Source organism: Salmo salar, chromosome ssa23 (genome assembly GCF_905237065.1).
Source record: "Salmo salar chromosome ssa23, Ssal_v3.1, whole genome shotgun sequence".
NCBI classification, from domain to species: Eukaryota; Metazoa; Chordata; class Actinopteri; order Salmoniformes; family Salmonidae; genus Salmo; species Salmo salar.
In genome coordinates, this window is record NC_059464.1 from 27,607,671 (window position 1) to 27,628,886 (window position 21,216).

Sequence of the window (21,216 nt, forward strand, 5' to 3'; positions counted from 1 at the left end):
TTATGGGTTTGGTTAAGGTAACGGTCTATTTTAGATTTTGGTAAGTTGTTTTACAGGTCAGGAGTGTCCTAATAGCCTCTCCCGTTTCACGTGTTGGGGAGGTTGTTGTGTGTGTACACCCATGTATGGCTTCAGGCCAGTTTCCACAGCAGTAATGTGTGCCCCCCCACACACAAACACAATAACACAATGCAAGGTTAGGGCAGCGCAGTGGGGGGTCTCCCTCCTTTCTTGTTATATGTAACTTGTCATTTCAAGCAAGACAGCTCTGAAGTTCAGTGGCGCATTCTTCAAAAAAGGCTATTACTGCTTCCCTCTGATTCTTATCATGCAGTGCACAGACCAGTTATCACTCGTTTTTATCTGCCTTTCTTCTGATTCTTATCATGCAGTGCACAGACCAGTTATCACTCGTTTTTATCTGCCTTTCTTCCTGTTACATTTTTGAAGGGAAGAGGAGAAGTCAAAGTTTGAGGAAGGGACTATGACTAATGCCTTTAAATGGAAAGCAGGCTTCTCTTCTGAGTTTGCACAGTATATCCAATACAGCAAAAGGGCTTTGCGCTTGACAGAGCTGTCTCTCTCTTTCTTATTAACATTAAGATCACTTTATTGGTCAATTACACGCAAGGTTCAGCCGAAATGTGACTTCTGCTTTAACCCAACCCCTCCGAAAGACACATTTTTTGGGAGTTGCGCGGGGCTGCTGTTTTTGTGGCAGTCAAAAGCATACAATGGCAAGGATTTACAAGCAACCTCTCAGTTGCCAACTCACTTCCCGACAGATTTTTTTCTCATCGGACCTAGGATTCAAACTGACAACCCTCTGGTTGCTGGCTCGCCTCTCTAACCTCTGGGCTACCTGCCACCCCATATGTTTTTCCCTTTATGGTAAGAGTGTCCTTACTGTTCTCTGCGTCAAATATCTACAGTTCTCTATACATTTGTAATCATATGGTGCTCTAAGAGACATGTGGAGTTGCATTTGAAGGTGTTATGATAAAATGGAGTGGGTTGTTTGCCTGGGAAAACACAGTCCATTGTTTTACATGAGAGAGGAAGCTTATGGGGTGCCCTAGCTAAGCTGACCTCGGCTAATGCCTGCACAGATCTGTTGGAAAAGAACACAAAGGAACTGCAGGCTTACATGGTCAATTATTGCTGTGGGGCCATATCTCAGGTTGGGCTCTCACCATTTGCATAATTAGGAGTCCTTGAGCCAGGAAATTTGTGATAGCGCCTCATTAAAGAGAAAGTCCCCACCCCACCCTCAGTCCTCAGCCCCTGCCATGGAGCTGTCACTTCCAATCGCCCATGACCTCAATTGTCATCACTCTTGCCCTTGAAGTGGAGAAATCTCTCTATTTCACAGGGACAAGGCATAAGGGCCTTGATTGCAGCAAATAGATCTGTAATCAGTAATCACACAGCGCTCAGTGCTTTTATCCTTTAGGCTTTATCTCCACTTGAGAGGCCGGGTTATATTTACATGCTACGTTTTCCAGGGTTTCTCTCTCGCCGTGATTCTGATATGTGTCACACCTGCCATTCTAATCCTCTTTTCAGGCTGACCGTGAAGTCTCCGCCACTGATGGCCCACTTCAGCTGTCCTCTTAACAGCTCTATAGGGATGGTCAGGGGAGCTGTGTTTCAGACAGAATAGTGACTTGACCCCTGTGGCTCCTCTTTCCTCTCAGTGGTCAATCCGCACCTTCGACCAACGTCAGCATTGCACATCATACTGTCCTGTGTTACATCTGCCTGGTACTAGAATATCATGGAATATGAGTCTGCGGTGGCTATCTGCTTTACATTTTCATTTTGTAGCAGTTAGAGAGGGAGTTGGCGTTGGGTGGAATCTAGATTTGTTATAATTGTTAGCTCTGTTGTCGGTCTGTGACAGTAGGGATGTTGTGGGGGCCAGGGTTATCTATCCGGGAGTGGATATGTGTGGCCTGTAGTGGGAAGGGACAGCGGATGGTTTAATGAGTGTATGAGGAGGCCTTGGCACCAACATGCCTCTCCAAAATAAGATGAGCTGAATAAATCTGAGAGAGACCAGAGGCTTTGTGCTCCCACAGTCTTATTTCCTGTCATGGCCTGACCTTTTCTGAAGCAAGAAAACAGTGCCATGAAGCTCTATTGCTTTTAAATCCCTCTCTCTTCCTCTCTCTCTGTGTGTCCTTGAGGAGCAGAGGGTGGCAGGGGGGCAGAAAGGGGGGCTCTGATGGTTGTTCGGGCTCAGTCGACTGGGTAGAACAACTGTCGGCATTTTATTCCAAGGCCCTGTATAAATTTTACATGAGTGACAATTATAGCTATCCCCGAATATGACGCACAAACTGGCGAGCGTGTCGTGTTTCCACCTCGGGAAAGTGAAGCTAATTTATTACAGCGTAAAAGGCTCAGTGCGTTCAGAGGGAGTATGGATTTGGTAGGGGCTGGAGGCTGGGGGCTGGGGGCTGCACTGGGTTATTGAAGTCTTTGGACAACAGAGTGGAAGGCAGCATTGGTCTCTCCTCACAGAGCACACCTAGAGGCAGTGTGACTGTGGCATCATCTCACCCACTCACAGTCCCATAGAACTCAGTCAACCCTTCTGCTAATCCTCCTGTTCACTAGTTTTATTGGTCTCTGTGTTTTACATTAACCATTAATTACTTGAGTTAAAGGCCCAATGCAGCTGTTTAAAAAATATATATATATAAATATCAAATCATTTCTGGGTAAAAAAGTAACTTACTTTAATAGTTTTCCACTAAAATTGGAGAAAAAAAAAGCTTTTTAATTGTTATTGGAAAAGACGTTTGGAACTCTGTAATTGGTCAATTAATCAATTTACAGCCTGGTGATGTCACCAGGCAAGCCGAAACTCCCGTCCAGGCAAACTGATTAGAAGGTCCTGTGTAGATTGTATTTTCAACCAGCGATTATCTGAAAATAACACTGATAAAATGTTTTCACACTTTTACAGGGTTAGTTTCATCAATTGTTGTACAATATGCTACAAAACACAGAAAAAAATGAATTTTGGACTATACTGGGCCTTTAACAATACATGACCAAGTAAGGAAAATGCATCATGGCATTGTTTTGATGAGATAGTAAACTCCAACTCAAAAAATATTTTCCACAAAGTGTCTAGAATAACACCTGTAAAAAAAATACCTCTGTAACAGACATATATAAAGTACATGAATACTGAATGGATGACAGTAGTATCCAATAAAAAAGCTGTCATCTATGCAGAATGTGACATCCCATGAATCCACCTGAGGAAAACAACAACCTCGGTTAATTGTATAATGTCAGAAGCCTTTTCAACAGAGGAGGCTGGTGGGAGGAGCTATAGGAAGACAAGCTCATTGTAATGGCTGGAATGGAATAAATGGATCAAACATATGGAATCCACATGTTTGACTCCGTTCAATAAATTCCATTCCAGCCATTACAATGAGCAGCCTGTCTTCCTATAGCTCTACCCACTGGCCTCCTCTGCCTTTCAAGTCTTATCTGCTTGAATTAGAAGGATTGAGGCTGTAGCAAAAAAAGCTGAACTGCACAATTGGAGTGACCTTCGAATTCTATAACATTCAGGTTGTTTGTCAAAGACACTTTTCTTCTTTGATAAAATTTACATATTTATCAGACCTGATCGTAAAATGACATGTGGCGTATGTGACTTTCTCAGGTGAAAAATATGCTGAGAGAGCAGTTTGATGCTAAAGTGAGGGCATACATTTCCCTCCCTCCCTCCCTCCGTCTGTCCGTCCGTCCGTCTGTCTCTTTCTTCTACACACACACACACACACACACACACTCTCTCTCTCCCTTTTACACTCACTTATTATCCTCCCTGACTCGTGACTTTCCTAATGTAAGTCCCCTCCTTATCTGCAGTGCTGTGACAGGCCCATTGAGGTCTGTGATGATGGGAGTGTTAAGAGGTTCATTACAGGTAGACCTGCTCAGCAAGGTACACTCTCAAAGCTCACCTCTTATCACCCCTCCACTCTGCTTATACAGCACTAAGGAGGGGGGCATTGACAAAGACTAGATATCCAAGATAAAATACCAGGTTTTAAACTAAAACAAGTATGTTTTTCAAGGCTGACTGTATCTGTTTAACTATGACAAGTGTAGTTTGACATTGACTTAGTCCTCTGTGGTGGCTTTAATTTGATTCCTTATCCTATCTCTGAGAATGTGTTTCAGTAGTTGCAGATGTCAGTGTATAAGCCTGGATAATAAACATGACATACACATGCACAGTTGAAGTCGGAAGTTTACATACACCTTAGCCAAATACATTTAAACTCAGTTTTTCACAATTCCTGACATTTAATCCTAGTAGAAATTCCGTGTCTTAGGTCAGTTAGGATCACCACTTTATTTTAAGAATGTGAAATGTCATAATAATAGTAGAGAGAATGATTTATTTCAGCTTTTATTTCTTTCATCACATTCCCAGTGGGTCAGAAGTTTACATACACTCAATTAGTATTTGGTAGCATTGCCTTTAAATTGCTTAACTTGGGTCAAATGTTTCAGGTAGCCTTCCACAAGCTTCCCACAATAAGTTGGCTGAATTTTGGCCCATTCATCCTGACAGAGCTGGTGTAACTGAGTCAGGTTTGTAGGCCTCCTTGCTCACGCACACTTTGGAAGTATGATTGGGGTCATTGTCCATTTGGAAGACCCGTTTGCGACCAAGATTTAACTTCCTGACTGATGTCTTGAGATGTTGCTTCAATATATCCTTCAATATATCCTACCTCATGATTCCATCTATTTTGTGAAGTGCATCAGTCCCTCCTGCAGCAAAGCACACCCACAACATGATGCTGCCACCCCCGTGCTTCACGGTTGGGAGGGTGTTCTTCGGCTTGCAAGCCTCCCCCATTTTCCTCCAAACAAAATGATGGTCATTATGGCCAAAAGGTTCTATTTTTGTTTCATCAGACCAGAGGACATTTCTCCAAAAAGTACGATCTTTGTCTCCATGTGCAGTTGCAAACCGTAGTCTGGCTTTTTTATGGCGGTTTTGTAGCAGTGGCTTCTTCCTTGCTGAGCGGCCTTTCAGGTTATGTCAATATAGGACTCGTTTTACTGTGGATATAGATACTTTTGTACCTGTTTCCTCCAGCATATTCACAAGGTCCTTTGCTGTCGTTCTGGGATTGATTTGCACCTTTCGCACCAAAGTACGTTCTTCTCTAGGAGACAGAACGCATCTCCTTCCTGAGCGGTATGATGGCTGTGTCGTCCCATGGTGTTTATACTTGCGTACTATTGTTTGTACAGATGAAAGTGGTACCTTCAGGCATTTGGAAATTGCTCTCAAGGATGAACCAGACTTGTGGAGGTCTACAATTTTTTTTCTGAGGTCTTGGTCAGATTTCTTTTGATTTTCCCATGATGTCAAGCAAAGAGGCACTGAGTTTGAAGGTAGGCCTTGAAATACATGCACAGGTAGGGTAGCATACTGGTTAGAGCGTTGGACTAGTAACCGAAAAGTTGCAAGATCGAATCCCCACGCTGACAAGGTACAAATCTGTCATTCTACCCCTGAACAAGGCAGTTAACCACTGTTCCTAGGTTGTCATTGAAAATAAGAATTTGTTCTTTACTGATTGGATTTAAAAATAAATTATAAAAGGTACACCTCCAGTTGACTCAAATGATGTCAATTAGCCTAACAGAAGCTTCTAAAGCCCTGACATAATTTTCTGGAATTTTCCAAGCTGTTTAAAGGCACAGTCAACTTAGTGTATCTAAACTTCTGACTCACTGGAATTGTAATACAGTGAATTATAAGTTAAATAATCTGTCTGTAAACAATTGTTGGAAAAATGACTTGTGTCATGCACAAAGTAGATTTCCTAACCGACTTGCCAAAACTATAGTTTGTCAACAAGAAATTTGTGGAGTGGTTGAAAATGAGCTTTAATGACTCCAACCTAAGTGTGTGTAAATTTCCGACTTCAACTGTATAAAAATGTCTTTCCAATGCTTAGCCAAAATAAAGTGAGCAAAAAACTGAGTTTGCCTGTACATAAGGGTCCCCCCCCCCCAAAAAAAAAGTACATACACCAGGATATCAGCTCCAAGTGATTTTAATTTAAGAAATCTGTTCCCAAGTATTCCCACGTGTAATAAAGAAACACGTGATTGTATACAAATGTAAGCAAGGTTTGAAATTATTATGTTTTAGTCAAACATTATGTCTGTTTGGGCTTGTGGTCAATTTGCAGTCTACAATTTATTTGTAATGATGTTCTGGCCCCTCGACCACCCGCTTAAGAAAAATTTCTCCCGAGGCTGAATTTTTTTGATGTTCCCTGCTCTACAGCATATTTGTCTTGTGTTAAAAGGTTTTATTTCACTCCCCCCTAGACTAGTATCTTTCTGTGTATTTGGATTTGTTGGGATTACAGAGCCCCCTGCTGATCTTTAGCGGCACCTTCAGGCAAGGCTGTGCCACTGCAGCTGTGTGCTGTGTTGTGCGCATGGGGGCTGGAACCTGTGGTGCTGTTTGGCTGAACGCTCGGCTGGGCAGAGGCAGAGGCAGAGGCAGACAGACAGAGCTGCAGGGGAGTGCTTGGGCTGAGGAGGCAGCAGGGACCCTATGCACTCTCCATACACTGCACTAAGATAAACTGTAGATCTTCGCTAAGCTGCAAGCCTGGTAGAAATTGCACTGATGAAGTGCAAGGGCAAATTAGCATAAAATATATATTTCTACCAGAGCATTATTTTCTAACCCCACAAGGATTTGTGTTGTGTGGTGGCTGTTGGAGTCTGTTTCAAGACTGTTGGTTTTAATGTGGAGGGGCTTTGTGTGCATGCTAGGTTTACTCTGTAAGTCCTCTCTGAATGGAGCACTCCTGTGATCGCCCACGGCACAATATGGGCACTGTTCCATTGTTGTGCATCAGGAGTCATGTCGTGTCGGGTCGAGGCCAAGGTGGAATTCATAACTGATGGAATTTCACACCCAAGTGAGCGCCGGGCCTGGTGAAACGCAAGCACTCACATTTACAAGAAACGCCCCGGCTGTTCCGCCGAGACTCCTGAATGGCAAAGTCATTTGTCTCTGTGAAGGGCAAAGAGAGAAAAAGAGGGAACTATCTTTTTTTCTTCTCTTTTAAAAACAGAATAATGCTTTATGTTTATGCCCCCCCCCTCCCCCCCACACACACACACACCAGAAATCCATGTTTTCCAAGGCCCTCAGAAACGTAATTGGAATTAAAGACGGGAAAGGGTGTGCAGCCAATTGCCAATTAGCATTTTCTCAGCTCAGCAGAAGCTCAGGGGGGATCAATAGGATATTAAGTTTGTGTACATAGCAATAAGACACACAATCACTTCCAGCCATTAGCAACACTAAACGTGTGGAGAAATGTCGACCTCCGATGGCTGCGTTCTGTGAAAATCATTTGGCAGTATTCAAGCTTGGCTGAAGTGCATTGGTACAGTTTGCTTCCATTGGGCACAATAGTATTCGGCTCTGACAAATAGTATTCTTTAGAAACTCTGAGATGGTAAGATGGAATCTTACACTTGAGTATCTTTAGAATCACTGAGGACCAACTGCAGCAAACAACACAGTTATAGGCTCATGTCGGGTTCTCCAAACATCCACATAAAAAAATGCTATACTATTCATTGGTTAAATACTATAGCGTTTTTGTTGACTTTACTGTAGTATTCACTGTAGTGTTTATTGTAGTTTTACAGACATAACTGTAGTATAGTGTAGTATTTACAGTTTACTGTAGTATAAATACTATAGTAAGAAAAAACTGTATTATATACTATAGTAATTACTGTAGTTTTTTGTGGACTGTAATGTTTTTGGAGTGTTTTTACGGACATTACTGTTGTATTTACTGTAGTGTTTTTGCGGACTGTAGTGTTTTTGCAAACATCACTGTAGTTTTTAATGTTTTTTTATAGTCTGTAGTACACTGTAGTATTTACTATGGTGTTCTACAGTATAATACAACATGTTATAGTAAGTACTACACATGATCAAAGTATTCTACAGTGTGTAGTATAGTATTATACAATATACTACAGTTTAATACATCATTCTATATTAAGTACTGTAGTATTCTATAGTAAACTGTAGTCTTTTTTCATGTGGGCAGGCCTGGTTTTCTCTTAGCATTGGTTAGAATCATCTCAAGAGAACCATCTTTCCAAACCACAGTGATTGGTTGTGGTATCAACTGCAAAGTAACTGTCTGTTATCACAGGCAGTGATACTTGCTCTCAAGCTGAAGTTCCTGCCTATCTCACAACCCTCCAGCGTTGGGCCAGCCCACATAAAAAATACAGTACTATACTATACTATGGTTTAAATACTATAATATTCACTGCAGTGTTTTTGCAGACTTTACTGTAGTATTCACTGTAGTGTTTTGCGGACTAAAGTCAGACTAAAGTAGTATACTGTATTATACTGTAGTATTTACAGTTAACAATAATTTAAATACTGTAGTAAGCATTCTATAGTAAGTACTACACATTATCAAACTTTACTACAGTGTGAAGTATAGTATTATACAGTATACTACAGTTTACTATAGAATTCTATAGTAAGTACTGTAGTAAACTGTAGTATTTTTTCATGTGGGAGTGACACAAAGGTCAAACTGACAAGGTGGAAAATCTGTCGATGTGCCCTTGAGCAAGGCACTTAACCCTAATTGCTCCAGGGTAGACCGTTGATAATGGCAGACCCTGGCTATGACCCCACTCTCCGAGAGTATCTCAGGGGGAGTGGGGATATGCAAAAAAAAAATCAAAAATCAAATTCGCACCCACCATCTCACAACCCTCACAACATTAGCCACAGTCCCCTTTTACCCCCCCACCCCCATCAAATTAAGAGCCATAAAGTAAACTCAGCAAAAAAAGAAACGTCCTCTCACTGTCAACTGTGTTAATTTTCAGCAAACTTAACATGTGTAAATATGTGGATGAACAAAACAAGATTCAACAAATGAGACAAACTCAACAAGTTCCACAGACATGTGACTAACAGAAATTGAATAATGTGTCCCTGAACAAAGGGGGCGGGGGGTCAAAATCAAAAGTAACAATCAGTATCTGGTGTGGCCACCAGCTGCATTAAGTACTACAGTGCATCTCCTCCTCACGGACTGCACCAGATTTGCCAGTTCTTGTTGTGAGATGTTACCCCACTCTTCCACCAAGGCACCTGCAAGTTCCTGGACTTTTCTGGGGGGAATGGCCCTAGCCCTCACCCTCCGATCCAACAGGTCCCAGACGTACTCAATGGGATTGAGGTCCGGGCTCTTCGCTGGCCATGGCAGAACACTGACATTCCTGTCTTGCAGGAAATCATGCACAGAACGAGCAGTATAGCTGGTGGCATTGTCAAGCTGGGGGGCCATGTCAGGATGAGCCTGCAGGAAGGGTAACCACATGAGGGAGGAGGACGTCTTCCCTGTAACGCACAGCATTGAGATTGCCTGCAATGACAACAAGCTCAGTGCGATGATGCTGTGACACACCGTCCCAGACCATGACGGACCCTCCACCTCCAAATCGATCCCGCTCCAGAGTACAGACCTCGGTGTAATGCTCATTCCTTCGACGATAAACGCAAATCCGACCATCACCCTTGGTGAGACAAAACCGCGACTCGTCAGTGAAGAGCACTTTTTACCAGTCCTGTCTGGTCCAGCGACGGTGGGTTTGTGCCCATAGGCGACGTTGTTGCCGGTCATGTCTGGTGAGGACCTGCCTTACAACAGGCCTACAAGCCCTCAGTCCAACCTCTCTCAGCCTATTGCGGACAGTCTGAACACTGATGGAGGGATTGTGCGTTCCTGGTGTAACTCGGGCAGTTGTTGTTGCCATCCTGTACCTGTCCCGCAGGTGTAATGTTCAGATGTACCAATCCTGTGCAGGTGTTGTTTCACGTAGTCTGCCACTGCAAGCTGTCCGTCCTGTCTCCCTGTATCGCTGTCTTAGGTGTCTCACAGTACAGACATTGCAATTTATTGGCCTGGCCACATCTGCAGTCTTCATGCCTCCTTGCAGCATGCCTAAGGCACGTTCACACAGATGAGCAGGGACACTGGGCATCTTTCTTATGGTGTTTTTCAGAGTCAGTAGAAAGGCCTCTTTAGTGTCCTAAGTTTTCATAACTGTGACCTTAATTTCCTACCGTCTGTAAGATGTTAGTGTCTTAACGACCGTTCCACAGGTGCATGTTCATTAGTTGTTTATAGTTCATTGTACAAGCATGGTAAACAGTGTTTAAACCCTTTACAATGAAGATCTGTGAAGTTATTTGGATTTTTATGAATTATCTTTGAAAGACAGGGTCCTGAAAAAGGGACATTTCTTTTTTTGCCGAGTTTATTAGCTCTATTCTTGCTTGTTTTTACGGACCGTGATAAATGTATATATTATTCAAAGAGCGTGCTGAATAATCCATGCGCTTATTTAATGATTCATTCATGCGCTGGCTGAGAGTGAGGGGGAAGTATTTGTAGGTTGACCTGGGCACCAGTGATACCCCCTCCTCAATACCAGCCAAGGTGTCAATCCATCCTCTCCTCCATTGTGCTTGGCGTCTCTCTATCACTTATTCATCCACTGGACTCTCTGAAGATGCAAACGCACACCTTCCTCTTTGTGACCACTGGGCCACATGCCCAGAGATATATCCATTTTTCATATAGTTGAATATGATCCCTGCTATATGGAATGTAGTCATCCATATTGAATAAGAGACAAAGCGAAGGAAGGTTTGGCCTGTATGTGGTAATGTATGGTGTGTAACTATATGTAGTGAGGTAGAGGGGGCCATTGTGGATGCAGAACAGATTCAGGGATATAGGCGGACTGTATCTGTGCTGTTGTGTTTCTGTATGCTGCTTTGTCTGGTGAATACCAGCACTCCATTCAGCAGGTAACCATGTTGATGGTAATAAAACCTGTCTGCTCTCTTTGGAAATGAGAGGCAGAGCCTGGTGTTTGGAAATCCCATCATGTAGTTGATAATGAGGGGAACATTGTGCTGCATGAACAAAGGCTGCTGCGGCGTCAGAGCCCCGTACCGCCGTCCGCCACCCAGAACAGAGGAGGCAGGAATAGGTATGAGCGTGACTCGCAGCAGGTGGAGGCAGATCAGCATGTTAACAGCTTTTTGTCCAGCAGCACCGGTATTCATCCAGCCAATTTTATTAGCCTGAATGCAATTCTTCCTCATTTCCCCTGTAGCCTGGTACTTTCACAGAGAGAAAATAGCAGGCAGATTTGATTTATGGTGCATTAAGCTGGGCAGTCTATCATGGACATCATGTAGATTGTGAAAACATACCTCCAGCAGAATATCTCCAAATGGATCTGGAGGTCATTGTAGCATCTTTAGTGGGGGAAACCGTACATGGAATTTAATTTGCAGCATTAAAAAGAGCCTGTCCTTGGACAAATGGGTTAGAGGAGTCTCACTAGCACACATGTCACATAATTTCCATTGGGTCACAATGTCCCTTTTTAACAATGTTAAATATAATTGATTTCCATCCCAGTCTGCAGATACTGTATGTTCCTTATTACACTAGCGTGCAGTAGTCACTGAATGTTGTCACTGAATTGACCTGAATGCTAATTTACACCGCATACCTGTGAAGTGTGTTTAGTGACCAATTAATTCTGACAGCAGGGCCCCAGTGTCCCTGACCATATTCTCATCTAACGTGTGTGTGTGTGTGTGTGTGTGTGTGTGTGTGTGTGTGTGTGTGTGTGTGTGTGTGTGTGTGTGTGTGTGTGTGTGTGTGTGTGTGTGTGTGTGTGTGTGTGTGTGTGTGTGTGTGTGTGTGTGTGTGTGTGTGTGTGTGTGTGTGTGTGTGTGTGTGTGTGTGTGTGTGTGTGTGTGTGTGTGTGTTTCATCTCCAGCTCAACAGAATCCAGAGAAGCAGAAGAAGCTTGTTGTCCTCACAGCCCGTGTACACCCTGGGGAGTCGCCTGCATCCTTCATCTGTCAAGGTATGTCTTTGTCTCCACCCATCTGGTAAGGTATGTCTTTGTCTCCACCCATCTGGTAAGGTATGTCTCTGTCTCCACCCATCTGGCAAGGTATGTCTCTGTCTCCACCCATCTGGCAAGGTATGTCTCTGTCTCCACCCATTTGGCAAGATAGGTATCTGTCTCCACCCATCTGGCAAGGTAGGTCTCTGTCTCCACCCATCTGTCAAGGTTTCTCTCTGTCTCCACCCATCTGGCAAGGTAGGTCTCTGTCTCCACCCATCTGTCAAGGTTTCTCTCTATCTCCACCCCATCTGGCAAGGTATGTCTCTGTCTCCACGCATCTGGCAAGATAGGTATCTGTCTCCACCCATCTGGCAAGGTATGTCTCTGTCTCCACCTATCTGTCAAGGTAGGTCTCTGTCTCCACCCATCTGTCAATGTATGTCTCTGTCTCAACCCATCTGGCAAGATAGGTCTCTGTCTCCATCCATCTGGCAAGGTAGGTCTCTGTCTCCACCCATCTGGCAAGGTAGGTCTCTGTCTCCACCCATCTGGCAAGGTAGGTCTCTGTCTCCACCCATCTGTCAAGGTCGGTCTCTGTCTCCACCCCATCTGTCAAGATAGGTCTCTGTCTCCACCCATCTGTCAAGGTAGGTCTCTGTCTCCACCCATCTGGCAAGATAGGTCTCTATCTCCACCCATCTCTAAAGGTAGGTCTCTATCTCCACCCATCTGTCAATGTAGGTCTTTGTCTCCACCCGTTGGCAAGGTAGGTCTCTGTCTCCATGCATCTGTCAAGGTAGGTCTCTCTCCTAATACGCATGCGCACACACACACAAACACAAAGAACACACACACACACACACACACACACACAGCCCAGGTGGAGCATCTCACAAGCAGTTTGTCAAGTTCTCATAGAATTACAGGGAAATAAGTGGAAAAAGAAGCAGATGATTCAAAAAGAGCCTTGGCTTCCGCTCATACCTCCCTTAACGTGTCTGCCATTTTTCAGGCTTTCATTAAGATAGGCTCTTCAGGTGAGAAATACTTGTTTCATTGACAAGTAACTGAACTCCTGGAGGGTTTCTCTCCTCAACATAAAGGATATCTGAAGTGCAGAAAGAGTGAGTTACAGTTAATAAGATGTCTTGTCTTGGGTCTTCTTTACTTTCCCATTGTTGAAAATCGAGTGTAAGAAACAGTTGAAAAACTCCCAGTTGGTGTCATAGTGTTTGGTCACCACATAGCTCTGAGAGCAGACAGTGCACTTAGCTCAATGTGACTTTGAGCTCCACTTAGGACCAACCCCTGCTCCGACACGCAGATGTGCATGAAATCATTTCAGGAAGTCCGAGCAATTAGACGGCACACTCTGTGGCCTGTACCTGTATCCCACGCTCTTTCTCTCCTCCTGCCTGCCACATTGACTCAATTAGAGAGCTTGTTATGCCTCCATTAGTGGTAACGAGCAGGACAGAGTGGGGCGGGCGGCTGGAGTAGGAGGGAGGGAGGGAGGCAGGGAGGGGTACACAGTGCTGGCTGTCGGCCCTCTCTGCTTCTTATTTACCTGTCAATTATCCTGCTTCAGTCCAGGGCTGTGGAGGGCTTTTCAGTGGCCGGCACTGTTTACATGTCTCAATGCTATCTTTCTCTGTCTCGCTCTCTTTTTCAATCTCCCTCTCGCTCTCTCTCTCGTTGGCTGTCTCTGTGTCTCATCTGTAGCAGATAGCGTTATCTCCCTCACTCAGTGTTTGAGGCCCTGTGGGCTAATCAGGTCCTCTGCGCTGTCTGTTTTTATCCCACTGTCAGCTCTATTCCATTTGTATCGATTTTGGAGGGATGTCTCAGGTTTCCCCTCTGATTTTTATAATGCTCCCCTTTTGTCCTTCTCTTTTTGTTTCTCAAAACTCAATTAACTGGGGCCTTGGGTTTTCTTTTCAAGTCAATTTTACTGGGAGTGTGTGTGAGGATGTGTGTGCATATTTGTGTGAATGAAATAGAATAGCTTTGAGCATGATTCTCTCCAGCCATACAGTAGAGTGAATCTGGAGGGCTTAATAACCCTGACAGTGTCCTTTGTATTGCTTTAGGAGTGATTGACTTCCTGGTCAGCCAGCATCCTGTAGCCGTAATCCTGCGTGACCATGTGATCTTTAAGATTGTACCCATGCTCAACCCTGACGGGGTCTACTTAGGCAACTACAGGTAAGCTCAACCATCGATATATAAAATTCCCCTTTCTTCATGGACAAAAAGAGCAGTTCAGTTGTAATAATTTCCGTCCTGTTGCTTGAGGTCTACTGAAAAGTTGTACTTTTGATGGATTCCGCTAGAGATTTCTGACTAGACTGCAGCACATTGCTAGTGCTAAAGAGAGATGCTGTGATGATGTGTTTGGTAACGCCCACTGTGGAGGTCCCCTACCAGATGATTTATGGGCCGCTAGATGCATGTGTGGGAATAGCAGGCTGGGCTGCCGGCCCTCTCATCTTCTATTTCTCCCTCTGCCTCCAAAGCGCCATCCCTGGAATATGAACTGCTGGCTTTCCTGTTCTGCTGTCTCTTTTCTCCTCCGTTGACAGTTCAACTCAATGTAATTGCTGCAGTAGTCCAGGCTGTTGCAGGTACTCTAAATCAAATCACCTCTTATTCCCCACTGCTAGTTCTCAATCCAATCATGCGCGCAAAGACACACACACACACACACACACACACACACACACACACACACACACACACACACACACACACACACATACATATTTCTGTCTCTATTCTTGCGTAAGATAAATCTTGCCTGTGCCAAATGTATGCCCTTGCAGTACTGTGTCTCATATGCTGAGCTGTGTGTGTTTTCTGAGGCCATACACTCCATCCTTTGTTTAGCGTTGAGACACAGGCTCCATGGGCATCGTTTCCACCTCCCTCTCCATAATTGCCTTTTACTTAATGGGGTGGACATGAGGAATACAAATTCATTGAGATGATAGTGCTGCCACTGAACATGCGTTTGTGGCTGCCATCTAGTGGCCGCTCCCCCCCACTGCGTTGAGTCTGTCTGTAGATCAAGTGTGCTTTCTGGCAATGATGAGGTTAGACACATCTTGTTGCTAATTGTTCCGTTTTAAAGGCTGTTTTCATCAACTCTGGAAAATGATGCAGTCGGCCTGGCTGAATGGTGTGTGTGTGTGTGTGTGTGTGTCTTTGCGCGCATGATTGGATTGAGAACTAGCAGTGGGGAATAAAAGGTGATTTGATTTAGAGTACCTGCAACAGCCTGGACTACTGCAGCAATTACATTGAGTTGAACTGTCAACGGAGGAGAAAAGAGACAGCAGAACAGGAAAGCCAGCAGTTCATATTACAGGGATGGCGCTTTGGAGGCAGAGGGAGAAATAGAAGATGACTCCTCACCCACACTACGTCCAGGCACCACATCACCCCTGTCATCCGTGAACTCCACTGGCTTCCTGTCTCCCAATGCATTGATTACAAGATCTCTCCCCCCCCCCCACACACACAGAGAAATACACTACTAAGACACTCCTCTCTTCACCATACTGAACTGGGTTCGTATCCAGATACCGAACTCTCCCCATACACCGATACAGCACACTCATTCTCTTCTTTGAGCCCACCCCTCTCTTTATTCATGTTTTTGTTTAGTTTGACGTTTTGTTTTGACTCCTGTTTGTTTGCTTTTGTTTTCATTTCTACAATTGTAAAGCGACTTTGGGTTCTTGAAAGCACTGTATGAGTCCTATGTATTATTATTATTATTATTATTATTGGCTCCATATTAATATGATGTCAATTAGAGCGTCTCTTTCTGCCCCTACCAGTGAGGCCTAATTGGCTTTTCTGTGGGCTCAGCACGGCATCTGGGGGGGGATCGAACAGATGCATGCAGGAAACAGAATCAATCACTGCTGACCACAGATGACTATCTCAGGCATGCACAGTGACACTGACACGCAGACACAGGCCCCCGTGAAAGTCATGGATACTGAGCAGCAGCAGCTGAATAGCCCAGAGTCCTTTCTTCCACAGCCACTCTGACTAGAGGTCCTGGCATTAGCTGCTCTTTGACTGGAGTCCAATAATTAGCTACACTACATGGCCAAAAGTATGTGGACAACTGCTGTCGAACATCTCATTCCAGAATCATGTGCAAAAAATTTAAATGGAGTTGGTCTCCCCTTTGCTGCTATAACAGCCTCCACTCTCCTGGGAAGGCTTTCCACTAGATGTTGGAACATTGCTGTGGGGACTTGCTTCCATTAGGCGACAAGAGCATCAGTGAGGTCAGGCACTGATGTTGGCTCTCAGTCGGCGACCCAATTCATCCCAAAGGAGTTTTTTTTGGTATTGGTATTTTATTAGGATCCCCATTAGCTGTTGCAAAAGCAGCAGCTACTCTTCCTGGGGTCCACACATAACATGAAACATAATACAGAATGACATAATACAGATCAATGGACAAGGACAGCTCAAGGACAGAACAACATACATTTTTTTTTAAAGGCACACATAGCCTAGATATCAATGCATACACACAAACTATCTAGATCAAATAGGGAGAGGCGTTGTGCCGCAAGGTGTTGCTTTATCTGTTTTTTGAAACCAGGTTTGCTGTTTATTTGAGCAATATGAGTTGGAAGGAAGTTCCATGCAATAAGGACTCTATATAATACTGTACGCTTTCTTGAATTTGTTCTGGGGACTGTGAAAAGACCCCAGGTGGCATGTCTGCTGGGATAAGTGTGTGTGTCAGAGCTGTGTGTAAGTTGACTATGCAAACAATTTGGGATTTTCAATACATTCATGTTTCTTATAAAAAGAAGTGATGCAGTCAGTCTCTCCTCAACTCTTAGCCAAGAGAGACTGGCATGCATAGTATTTTATAATTTTTTATTTATTTTATTTATTGAATATCCAAAACATACAATATACTTGCAGTGAATCAGCTCACCAACTACATCATACCAGTCATCCAACATATTCCCATTCAGAGCGACACACAGAAGCATCCAGGGTCAATGCCCTGCTCAAGGGCACGTTGACAAATCTACCACCAGGCCAAAAAATATGAACCCGAACCTTCCAAGATCCCCCCCACAGTTCCCCAATAGCTGTCCCTCAACCTTTCGAAACCCCCCCCCCCCGAAGAAAAATTTCAATTATTTCCATTCCCCACCCCCAAGAACCTCCCAATGCACCAACAACCAAGAGAATGAACTAAAGAGAAAAAAAGAAAAGACAGAAGACAACAGCAAACAACAATGCAAAAAATATATAATAAAACAAAATAATACATTTAAAACAAAGGACATCAAGGACAACTAAAATCATAACAGCAATGCCAACTGTATATGTTTGTGTGCATAGTATTTATATCAGCCCTCTGATTACAATTAAGAGCAAAACGTGCCGCTCTGTTCTGGGCCAGCTGCAGCTTAACTAGGTCTTTCCTTGCAGCACTGGACCACACGACTGGACAATAATCAAGTTTATACAAAACTAGAGCCTGCAGAACTTGCTTTTTGGAGTGTGGTGTCAAAAACGCAGAGCTTCTCTTTATTACGGCTAGACCTCTCCCCATCTTTACAACCACTGAATCTATATGTTTTGACCATGACAGTTTACAATCTAAGGTAACGCCAAGTAATTTAGTCTCCTCAACTTGTTCAACAAACACACCCTTCATTACCAGATTCAGCTGAGGTCTAGCACTTAAGGAATGATTTATACCAAATACAATGCTCTTAGTTTTAGAGATGCTCAGGACCAGTTTATTACTGGCCACCCATTCCAAAACAGACTGTAACTCTTTGTTAAGAGTTTCAGTGACTTAATTAGCTGTGGTTGCTGATGCGTATATGGTTGAATCATCAGCATACATGGACACACATGCTTTGTTTAATGCCAGTGGCAAGTCATTGGTAAAAATAGGAAAGAGTAGAGGGCCTAAAGAGCTGCCCTGAGGTACACCACACTTTATATGTTTGACATTAGAGAAGCTTCCATTAAAGAAAACCCTTTGAGTTCTATTAGATAGATAGATAGATAGATAGATAGATAGATAGATAGATAGATAGATAGATAGATAGATAGATAGATAGATAGATAGATAGATAGATAGATAGATAGATAGATAGATAGATAGATAGATAGATAGATAGATAGATAGATAGATAGATAGATAGATAGATAGATAGATAGATAGATAGATAGATAGATCTGAATCCACGATATGGCAGAGGTTGAAAAGCCATAGCACATACGTTTTTTTCAACAACATGTTATGGTCAATAATAGCAAAGGCTGCACTGAAATCTAACAGTACAGCTCCCACAATCTTATTATTATCAATTTCTTTAAACCAATCATCAGTCATTTGTGTCAGTGCAGTACATGTTGAGTGACCTTCTCTATAAGCATGCTTAAAGTCTGTTCATTTGTTTACAGAGAAATTGTATTGTATTTGGTCAAACACAATTTTTTCCAACAGTTTGGTAAGAGCTGGCAGCAAGCTTATAGGTCTCTGTTAGAATCAGTAAAGGCCGCTTTACCACTCTTGGGTAGCGGAATTACTTTGGCTTCCCTCCAGGCCTGAGGACAAAGACTTTCCTCTAGGCTCAGATTAAAAATATGACAGATAGGTGTGGCTATAGAGTCAGCTACCATCCTCAGTAGCTTCCCATCTAAGTTGTCAATGCCAGGAGGTTTATCATTATTTATCGATAACAATAATTTTCCCACCTCTCCCACACTAACTTTACAAAATTCAAACTTGCAATGCTTTTCATACATGAAGGGAACTCATTTGCGCCAGCTGTATGGTTAGTGAGAAAGTGCATATTGCAAATGTACGGTCCCTTACTAGACGTCCGACGACATCCGATAAATCCACGGACGGCGTCGGGCCGCTCACCGGGGCCAGATCTTCCGGGAAGTCATCGAACGGAGTTTCTCGGACCTTCGGTTTCCGTTGAATAAAATGTTAAAATTTTGGTAATTTCTCTCCAGTCCCGGATTATACCACAGCAGGGTGAATGGAATCATATTGCAAATGTAACAAACATCACCAATCACGACGCAGCTTTTTCTCCTAAACGGAAAAGACTTCGAAGACGAAACTCGGTGAGCATGGGTTTGGCATAATGGGCAGTTGGCCCCAAACAGGATGGAGTCGAGGCCTCGACGCTTTTCGAGTTAAGGCCATTTTTCTGGGATTGAAAGTCAAACATGAAAATAGAGTGCTGATTTGACCGCTTCACATCAAAGTACATGAGCCTACGGTGTCAGGGAAAAAGAACCAGACATTTACCAATGGTCATTTCAGAGAAATTGTACAATGGCAAATTGGTGGTATTCAAAAATATGAGGGTTTTTTTCCAAAAAGTTACAGATCCAGTTGCAGTGTGTTCAGATGAGTCTGTTAATGTGGGTTTCGGAGCTCTGTGAGATTTCTGTGATTTTCTGTGATTTTCTGAAACAACACACACTTGTTCAACCCTCTGTAAATAAGTCAGTTCTTAACGTAAAGACTTAAAACTCAATATTCTATAAGAGCCTAACCCAAGGAGGATATGTGTTCACTTTCATCTTCCTGTGTCAACCAGAAGTGCCTTAAAATGGTGTCATAGGGGCTGTTTTGAAGGGTTAAAAAGGTCAGCTCTTTCCACAACTTCATATGTGTGACTAGGCAACCCTCATGAACTGTAAATCAGTCATTTATCCCATCAGATGTCAAAGAAAAGCTCTCTCTCACACACACACACACACACACACACACACACACACACACACACACACACACACACACACACACACACACACACACACACACACACACACACACACACACACACACACACACACACACACACACACACACAGCAAGGATGGAGTGACACAGTGCAGTGCTTAAAGACACACAGAGCCTGCAATGGCATTACCATTATCTCTAGGCTGTGCTGAGTTCAACGAGACGCCCCGCTTGACCGTAGCTTGCTCTGAGAGCAGTAACCGTGAAGATAAGTAGACAAAATATGAAGCCTGAACCGAAATGTCAAGTGCTTTTGGGTGACAGCGAGAGAACCGTTAGGGTTAGAAGCACAATTCAACCTCAGGAGCGTTCCTGAGGTCCTCCTGATCTTTGCAAGCCTAACCTTGACCATGTGGCATTAACCCTTCAGAGTGAAAAGAAGGTGTTTAGATCAAACAGCGTGCAATGACTTCTCTCCCCATAGGAATACATTGACTATTCTCCTAAATTCAACCTGAAGCCTATGTGGGTTATGAATGCCTTATGAACCTGTCTTCTATAACAATCAATCAGGTTACTGTGAGGTCTACCTGTGTCGATTCTAAGCTTCCTGTGCCAACCGGAAGTTGTTAAAAACACCCTAAAGCTGTTGTAATGTAACCAACCTGCAGATTGTGAAAATCACGCAACTCAACCCTGTGTCATTCAGTCAATTCTTAAGGTAAAGACTTAGGATTCAGGATTCTGTTTATGCCTACCCCAAAGACAACGTGTGTCGATTCTAAGCTTCCTGTGCCAACCGGAAGTGCCTTAAATAGGGGTCACAGTAGCTGTTTTGAAGGGTTAGAAAAGTCACATCTTTCCAAAACTTCATATGTGTGACTAGGTAACCCTCATGAACTGTAAATCAGTCATTCAATCAGTCAGATTTGAGAAAAAAAAATTAACACACACACACAGCTAGGCCATAGTGACACAGTGTGGGGCTTAAAGGCTTATAGCGCCTGCAATAGTTACTTTCGTTTGAACGATTCAAGAACCGTCAGACCTAGAGCTCTGAAACTTTAGAAACCTGTTCTAGAGCTCAAGTCGATAGTGCATGGTGAGTTATGTGGCTCTAGAAGGTTCTCAGACCGAGAAACAGCCTCGAGCATTTGCAATATGTTCAATTCATTTTGAATATCACGAACATGGCGACATGTAGAAATGTCCCAGAGTCGCAAGACTAGGTGCATTGAAACCGCCTCGGCCCATAGAGATGGACCCCAAGGTTTCTGTCCGATAGCTCATTCAGGGACCCCGTAGTAACGCCCTGAAAAAGTGGATTTTCAGCACCAATTAAGGCCATTGCTCGAGCACTGAATGACCTATCAAGCCGAAACTTGGGATTCGGGGTCGCCTCACATAGGCCTACACATAATGTC

General features: G+C 43.5%; 1 protein-coding gene across 1 annotated transcript in view; it reads left to right on the top strand.

Annotated features, from left to right (window-relative positions):
* The window catches only part of LOC100286605 (cytosolic carboxypeptidase 6), a 468,593-nt gene that overhangs the window by 408,216 nt on the left and 39,161 nt on the right, over positions 1 to 21,216 (top strand). Inside the window, exons 7-8 of the mRNA XM_014169493.2 lie at positions 11,947 to 12,036; positions 14,112 to 14,226. Coding sequence (XP_014024968.1) covers positions 11,947 to 12,036; positions 14,112 to 14,226 — 205 coding nt within the window. The remainder of the gene's footprint in view (positions 1 to 11,946; positions 12,037 to 14,111; positions 14,227 to 21,216) is intronic.